The sequence below is a fragment of the Oncorhynchus clarkii genome, chromosome 6 (genome assembly GCF_045791955.1).
Source record: "Oncorhynchus clarkii lewisi isolate Uvic-CL-2024 chromosome 6, UVic_Ocla_1.0, whole genome shotgun sequence".
NCBI classification, from domain to species: Eukaryota; Metazoa; Chordata; class Actinopteri; order Salmoniformes; family Salmonidae; genus Oncorhynchus; species Oncorhynchus clarkii.
This window is the reverse complement of record NC_092152.1, coordinates 29,661,252-29,669,696: the sequence shown is the minus strand read 5'-3', so window position 1 is coordinate 29,669,696 and position 8,445 is coordinate 29,661,252. Positions and strand designations below refer to the sequence as shown.

General features: G+C 43.0%; 1 protein-coding gene across 7 annotated transcripts in view; it reads left to right on the top strand.

The window, feature by feature from the left end:
- The first annotated feature begins 2,824 nt into the window (after positions 1-2,824).
- LOC139410929 (probable E3 ubiquitin-protein ligase HECTD4) overlaps positions 2,825-8,445 on the top strand; it is a 66,829-nt gene continuing 61,208 nt past the window's right edge. For all 7 annotated transcript variants that reach the window (XM_071156602.1, XM_071156599.1, XM_071156601.1 and 4 more), the window contains exons 1-2: positions 2,825-3,429; positions 7,427-7,983. In XM_071156602.1, the coding sequence (XP_071012703.1) occupies positions 3,283-3,429; positions 7,427-7,983 (704 nt within the window). In that variant the 5' untranslated portion in view covers positions 2,825-3,282. The remainder of the gene's footprint in view (positions 3,430-7,426; positions 7,984-8,445) is intronic.

Here is an 8,445-nt window from a genome sequence, read left to right as displayed (position 1 = left end):
AAACGAGGACCAGGATGGCATCTACAGCTTTGCAGACGTGTGCTAGAGGAGAGGTCTGCTGCTCTGCAGGATGTTGCCAGGATGGGGGCCAACAATGCAACACAGGAGGCAATCCGGGTGTGCGAGATCTTCACCTCCTACTTTTTCAAAGAGGGTGCTATTCCCTGGGAACAACAGACTACACTATGCACAACCAGAATACTTTTTAAAGAGCCATCCACATATCAATAGGAATATTCTTCCAGTCATTAAATTCCCAGTTCCTTTCCCTTTGATTTCTACTTGTCAGGTGAGGGTGCTGTTCGGGTAAGGGTGATATGTATACAAAACCAAACAGGCTCTTTTAAGAGTCACCTATATTGAAGACACCCCATAACCCACACCTACAAATTGGTGCATTAATCAGAAAGCAGGCTCAGGTGTGTAGCTGTGGCTCCTTCCACACACAGATTCTTGTTGAACACTGTTATTGAGAAAATAAGGTAGTTAAATGGACAGTCTCTCCCTAAATTATACTAGCCATGTCGGTGAACCCCTTCCGCATCTAAAACCCTCCCGCATCTGAACTGGCTGAGACATAGAGGGCACAACATGATCAGAGGTGAGAGGTCACTTGGTCGGGTCAACAGGAAGATGCTTTACATTGAAATACAGATAGAGATGTAGTAGTCCCAGAGTTAATGATCCAAGGTCAGTTTAGCATTTCACCTCCTGATGATTATGATGACTGAGAGTGTTAGAATAAAATAAAAAAACTCTCTCCACCTGCCTCTCGTCTGCAGGTATGTTTTGATGTGAGAGAGGATGCCAACCCCCAGTCCTGTCATCGCCATCTCACCAGCTCTTAAGATAACCTTCGGCTCACGGCTGGTTAGGAAACACAGCTAGATACAGTATTATGTAATTGTAATGACATGAGAGAATATTAAGTTTAGTAGCACTATAATTAATTAATCATATGTTGTCTTCCCTGTTCTTACCTCTTTCCCTTTTTGTCTTTTACACTCACACCTCTCTCCCTACCTCCTCTTTCTTCCTCAGATTTTATAATGCACACCAGATGTGCATTGAAGTAAAAATTGAACTTCTATGTATAATATATTACAGTTAAAATATTTATAATGCATGTATTATGTATTTATAACACTTGGATAATGAACTTCTTTCAATAAAGCAATTCACATTTTCTACTGGAATGGTTCCACATTCTCTACTGGTTGAAATTAAGTCTCTCATTTGATGAAATACTACACCTATCATGTGTCCTCAGATCAGTGCTGATATTGAAGAAAGTCTCCAGCTATGGTTCGCATAGTGTCAAATTCATCATGGGAACCACTCGGTATGATTGGTTATTGCCCAGTGGTCATAAAGTTGGGAAATGTTGAACTTTTTCACCCCCTCCCACACCACGTTCACGCACCCCAACGGTCCCGCCCACTCCGCCTCTCACCGTATTTCTTCCATTAAAAATGAGTGGGACGTGTTGTTTCACCACGCTGTACCACTCTCAGATCAAAATGATACGAAGCATCATCTGGATTGTGTGCAACAAAAGTTCAACATTTGACACCCGCTACCATTTCTGTCAAGGCGTCAACACATCGTTTGACCCATGCATTCGGTATGCACCACACAGAACGTACTGCTTCTGCAACTCAATGCTGTAAGGCAAACGCAGCGGTCCATTGGAAATGAATGTACTTCTGCTGTACCAAAATGCAAAAAACCTGTCGGTGTGATCCAGGCATGAAGCAGTGTGCTGATGCGTGTATCGCTTTATCAGAAGTACGTCATTAATGACATGCAAAGCTTGTATGATCACATGCTTTTTCAAACTGCTTGTTGCAAAATGCTAGACCCCATTGATTTCTCCATGGTTAGGGTCTTTCTTCGATTCCAAGCTGCTTTAAAACACTGACCTCTACTGAACGTACTTACAAATATAGTTAGGATTTTGTCAAATAAATTTCACCTGACCGGTAGCTTAGCAGGTAGAGTAGGGAACTATGGAACATTCAGGGACGTGAGGTCGAATGCACAATGTATTTTTTAATTGTTTTATGTGAAACCACACTCTCGGCACTGTTGTTCAAATAATTTGTTTTGTTTGGTATTGTATAAGCCTCTGTCTTATGCATCCGAAATAATACTATAGATTCAGTTTTGAATAGCAAACTTCAAGGTAAAACAGTGAAGCATTATGTAAACCCGGTCTTCCAACTGATTGTAGGCTGCGCCACGAAATGTACATAAAAACAGCGGAGAAAAAAAAACTATCTGATAATCAAACCTATTGCTGTCTAGCACATGTCATGTGCATTGTGAACAGATAATGACGCTCCAAGTACTGAACCGTTTCCCGGAACAATTTGCTGAAAGCGCGGAAGCTTTCAGAAAGCCTCGGTTTCCCATAAGGCCCAGCAGAAACATCTCTAGACCGACAAATTACTCTCTTGCTACATGTGCAGTTAAAGGGGAATTATACGCAAATGTCGTTTTTTATACCTTAAAAAAACATGGATTCAGAACATAAGTTCTCGATGTTTCTCTTTCAACAATTTAAATCATGAGAGCAAACATATATTTTTTTCCAAAACCAGGACATTTTTTAGTGAGAGAACAGAGTTCAGGAAATACTCAATTTAATTGGGCCTACTTTGTGTTGTTTTAAACATTATTTTACCAGGTATATTGACATAAAACACCTGTTGTACACCAAGGGCCCGGGGAAGAGTAGCTATCATGCTAGAAAAGGTTAGAGATCCCTGTTGTAGGATAACCTGCAGTGTATGCTGGGAACTGTTGGCCTACGAAACATGGCGTCTCAGCTGTGGTATTTCGAATATCTATCCGGTCACTAATAAACAGGGGTTGGACCATTAACGGAGCCATTTTTCCTGCTTTCTTTTCGTGTTGTGGTTATGCTCAGACTTTGTGTTCAGCAGGAGAAGGCAGTCATTTATGAAACTTCGCTCTAAATATTACGGTTTACAGAGTGTCACATCCACTCTGCACTGTAAAGACGGTTGATAGCTAGCCTCGGCTAGATAAAGAACCTGTCCCACACAGTGCAATCAGCTGGCCGACCTATGTTAGCCAGCTAGCCACTGTAGTAAAGCAGTACGAGTGACATTAGTTAGCTAACGTAGCTGGATCGGACTACGTTTGAGTTTGTCATCTGACTGACAGCATGTCTGTCGGGTAGTGTTGTTGTCATTTCGGATATTGAATTTGTTTTGATGTTCGACCTCTCTGACATTTTTCTCGGGGGAGAGAGAGATGGGCTCCGGGGCCGTGGATTCGTCCCAGTGGCTGTCAGTGAAGGAAGAGACTATTTTCCTTCACGATGGACTGATTCGGGTCACGGATCTGGCTGAACTTCCCAGTGAAATCGGGGTGTCTGAGCAGGGGGACATTGAGCAGGAGGTGAGTCTACTCTGCATCAACGTTTGCATTTCGAATGTTTTCTTGGCAACAACAGAGTGTAGTTAACGTTAGCTGGCTAACCGACTATAGTTAAACTAAATAGCCGAAAGCTACCGTTACCTAGCTAGCTCAACATTTGATTCCATATGAATAAAGTCACATTTAGCTGTAGAAACGGATTCTATTTTTAGCTAATAATGTTCATGAGTAAGGTGCCAACCCCGGCTTGACAAGCAGGTCATGACGTTAACAGTAACAATAGCAGGCTAACTGTTAGCCAACGTTAGCAGACAGTCTAACGTTACCTTTTGAAGAGGTAGTTAGCTATAACTAGGTACGTTATTCATGTCAATTGAAATTCTTATTGCCAGCTAATACTCAATGTGGTGATAACGTTGTTTCCTTTCCTGATTGATCTGAACCAGCTGCTATAACGTTAGCTATGAATCTCACTGTGTAGACATGATGACTCACGACGTAGCTAGGTAGACTTGTCATGTCCTGGCTTTTAAATCCCCACCTTTTGTGGGGAACCCCTTGTCATTTTTGGCCTAGACATTGGGTGCTCTTGAGTGGTGGCTGGCTATTGTTGTTGTGTTCATCAACTTATGCATTACATTCTTCAAAGCACATTGGCATACAAACTAAACAAATACAATAGGAAAAGTAAATAAGGTATGCTTGCAAGCTCCTCAAACCAGTATGTAGCCAGGGGGTCTTACCGTTCAGAGTTCAGCACATAGAAGCACAGTATACTTCCTCATTGGCACACTTGACAGTATTTAAATGAACTGCCACAATTCAATGGCAGTCTTTTTTTATTTGATCAATATTAATCTGCTGTTGACACCTGTGCAATGCCTTGTGGCCTTTTACTCAACCATAAACACGAAAATATTGACTATTAAGCTAGCTAGCCTATGTGCTTGACTCTTAAAAGGCCTTTTCTGGTCAACCTTGACATTAAGGTTCAGAATAAGTACCGAATGAATGGACGCTTGAATGATCAATCCCGTTATCAGAGACTAGGGCGGCAGGTAACCTAGTGGTTAAGAGTGATGGCCCTGTAATTCAAAAGGTTGCAGGTTATCTATTCTTATTCCAGATTAGATTTGACTTAGATTTGTGTGTATTAGGTATTTGTTGTAGAATCTTTCGATATTACTTGTTAGATATTGCTGCACTGTCAGAACTAGAAGCACCAGCATTTTGCTACACTCACAATAACATCTGCTAACTGTGTGTGTATGTGACCAATAATGATTTGATTTGAATCCCTGAGCTGACTAAGTGAAACATATGTAATTGTGCCCTTGAGCAAGGCACTTAACCTATAATTACTCCTGTATGTTTTTTTTTTAATGAATATGGACTTTCTCTTGTTCCTACTACTCATACTGGAATATAATTGTGTTAACGACCAGAAAATGGTGGAACGGGGGGAATAGAGAAGGGGAGAACAAGTAAATTGTGGTTTGCAACTGAGGGTGCACAGATGGAGAGTGATGTAGATAGATAAATAAAGGGGTCACAGATTGATGGATGGTGAATGAGTGAGAGTCAGACAGATTACATGCTACAGATGGACACAGAGAATCAATCAACCTGAGAGGACTAGACTTTACTGTGTACATTTCCTGCTTGTGAAGTTTTCTTATTTTTTTGTAAGAGTGGAGCAATGACTGGGGGGATAGAGCAGCTGTGCCAGCTAGCCCTGTGCCCCAGGTGCAGTAGTTTGGAATCCTGATTCTACTGCTTCATAGTGGGACAGGCTTAGCTTTGGGTCTGAGAGGTGGAGGTCAAAACAAAGGTCTTATTGCCCGTGTCACTTCTCAGAATAGCCCAGTACCATTAGTTCAATAGCAGTACAGGACATGGAATTGTTGCTTGTCCTTTCTGCAGTGGAAGGATGGATGGCATGTAACCTGAGCATCTGCAGTGTGCCTCTAGTTATTGTACTGTCACCACCATCTACCCTTCCTCCTGCTCTCACTAACCTTATTCTTCTTATGTGGGGCTCCCGAGTGGCACAGTGGTCTAAGGCGCTGCATCTCAGTGCTAGAGGTGTCACTAAACCTGGTTAGATTCCAGGCTGTATCACAAACGGCCGTGATTGGAAGTTCCTAGGACGGCGCACAATTGGCCCAACATTGTTAGGGTTTGGCTGGGGTAGGCCGTCATTGTAAATAAGAATTTGTTCTTAACTGACTTGCCTAGTTAAATAAAAATGATGTGAGGAGGTAACGTAGTGCAACACTAATTGCTGTATGATGAGTTGGGGTTATTAGGGGGTCTGTGGACATTGTAATTTCCCTATCAGAGAGTAGTAGAAACATTAAAACGTGTGGTTTGGTTAAGTCCTCCAGCCTTTCCATGCAGTTTCATCTGGTCTTTATGGAGGCCATCTACAGGGGCCATTAGCACAGTGGGAATGTCTCCATATGCATGTCTCTTTTGGGTTAATGTAGCCAAACTCATGATTGATCATTTCATCCAGCAGCCCATGGGCGCTTCGATGCAGGCTATTTTTATCAGCATCACTAACCACGTTTCCATCCACAGTTTTTTATGCGTGTAAAGTCATACCGTTTAAAAAAAATAGGAAGTTTCAGTACAATTTTATAAATATAATTTGTTCGTTCGACATAGTGGGATACATTTTGTGTCTGTAAAATTAATTATGCATAAAATGGCGGTGGAAACGCTTTTATGCGCAGATATTGATATAATAACCATCATATCGAAGTAAATTTGTAGTCACACAATCATATGGTGTGTGGACCTCCCACTACGACTTGGGAAACCATGCAGTTTATTATGCTACAAATGAAATATATTATGATGAACTTCACAGGGTGGTGAAAGTGCACGGTGATGAGTTTGATGCTCCTTTCCAATAAATATCTATGGTCTTATTCTGGTGACATGATGATCGATGCTTGACTGCCTTTTGACAAATAAAATATTTTCGCTCTTATCCATAATAATGTAGACTAGCCTACCCGCACTATATCTGTATCTGCGAGCTGCTGAGTAGTCACATTTGGTATTTAACGTAACAGTTTTAGTGACAAATGTATCGGTGCAGTTGAAAATGTGATGGGAACATATTGAAAATGGGAGTTTTCGGGACATGAAAACTTAAGCGGAAAAGATTAATGATGTGCCCTACTTTGTCAGGCACTGATCTTTATCCGCAACAAGTCCATTTGGTGAAACACCACTGGTGGAAAAATGTGCATATTTTCTTTATGCAGCTTCTAGAATATTTGGATGAACATCTTTCTCCAATTGGATGGAAATCTAGCTGTAGAGTAGAATCCTTTCTGCAGAGTAAGGTGAAGAGGGTCGGTGAACAATCCCAGTCTCCAATGAAGGGATTTTACCGTAACATTAGTCGGATATCTGAAGAAAAAAAACGTGCCTGCTAAATGGTGTTATGGAGTCTTAGAGTAGACACTGTAATCGATACCTGGTTGAAATGCTGCGTAAGTGCAGATGATGCACACCTCCTCTGAAATAACCCCACAATCTCTCTCTTTTTCAAACTGCTTATTTTGTTGTTTATGTAATGCTGTTTCTGTCTGTTTCTCTTGGTAAGAACATCTGCACCATGAATACAATTTAAATGTGAAATGACTGTGGGTTATAAATACAACAAGGAGTATCCCAGGTTATTTCCACACATGTATTTTGATTCTTTAATGAGTATCATTAGAATTAAAGGGTCTAACCTCCTTTTCCTCCATCATATTCAATTTAGCTACACATTATCTCATAGTGAAGCAGTGCTCTGTTGTAAATTGGATTTAGAGGTAGCCAGATCCCAGCTAGATGGTGATTTACAGTCAGTGCACTATACTGGATGCCGTCATCGCTTTGAGATCTCGACCCATTGTCTCCCCAAGGATTAAACCAACTCCTCTTAGTTACAGATCTTCATGGCTATTTTCTGTATCCCTCACATTTTCTCACTCTTCCTTTCTATCTCTTCTAGATCCTCACATTCGAGACAAAGAACCCTGCGGAGCTAGCCGAGCGTCTCCGTGCAGTCTGTGGTAACCAAAGCAATGCGTATGCCCGCCTGTTGGAATACCGTCTGAATGCTCTGCGGGGCCTGTGGGGGGCTCAGCGTCAGTTGGCCCTGGAGGAGCAGCAGGACCGGGAGGGGGCTGGAGGGGGCGATGAGGAGGCCCTGGCCCTGCTAAAACGACAAGGCCTGCTGCAGCAGCCTGAACAGGCTCCTTTCACCTCCCGCATGGGGCTGCTACTGGTCTTCCCCCTCCTGCAGTCCCAGACACGCAGTGACCCTGCGCTCTGTGGGGTCACGGCGGAGGTATTGCTGTCTTGCCTGCGTGACTGCCAGCCCCTCAGCCTCAGCAAGGAGCCTGCTGACTGCCTCAATGGCCTAGAAGGGCTGCTCTGCTCCTGGCTGGATGAGGGGGTCCAGCAGACAGCACAGACCCAGCAGGGCCAGGCTCCTACATACGTGCTCCACGCACACAGGCAGAGGGAGAATGCTGCCGCTGCCCTGGTAGCTCTCGCCTGTGCCAGGTGAGACCACACGCTTAACAGAGCACACCACACATAAAGAGGAGAGAATAGTATGCCGGGTCACTTGAGTCTGCTTAGCCGTCTGGCTCATTTACTCCAGCTTTCTAATACTGCTCAAATGGTGATTAGGCAAGCCCTCAAGTGTCATCCCATTTCTGTTTCCACTTTCAGTGACGTAGCTAGCCCCAGTTGGTCACTAAATATAATCTTCTCTTTCTTTATCTTTGAAAAAGGCCTTTAAGTTTTTGTTTGCTATGTCAGTGATGCTTGTTGAACAGGGGTCTTCTTGGTCACCTAGGTCAGGAGTTTTCAGACTTTTCTTTCCCAGGGACTCCCGCCCGCCCAGGCAAACTGGCAACCCAGGGACCCCCATCATATTTGATCAAAAAATATATATAATGTACTGCAGCGCCAGCTGTGCCATCAGAGTCCTGGGTTCGCGCCCAGGCTCTGTCGTAACCG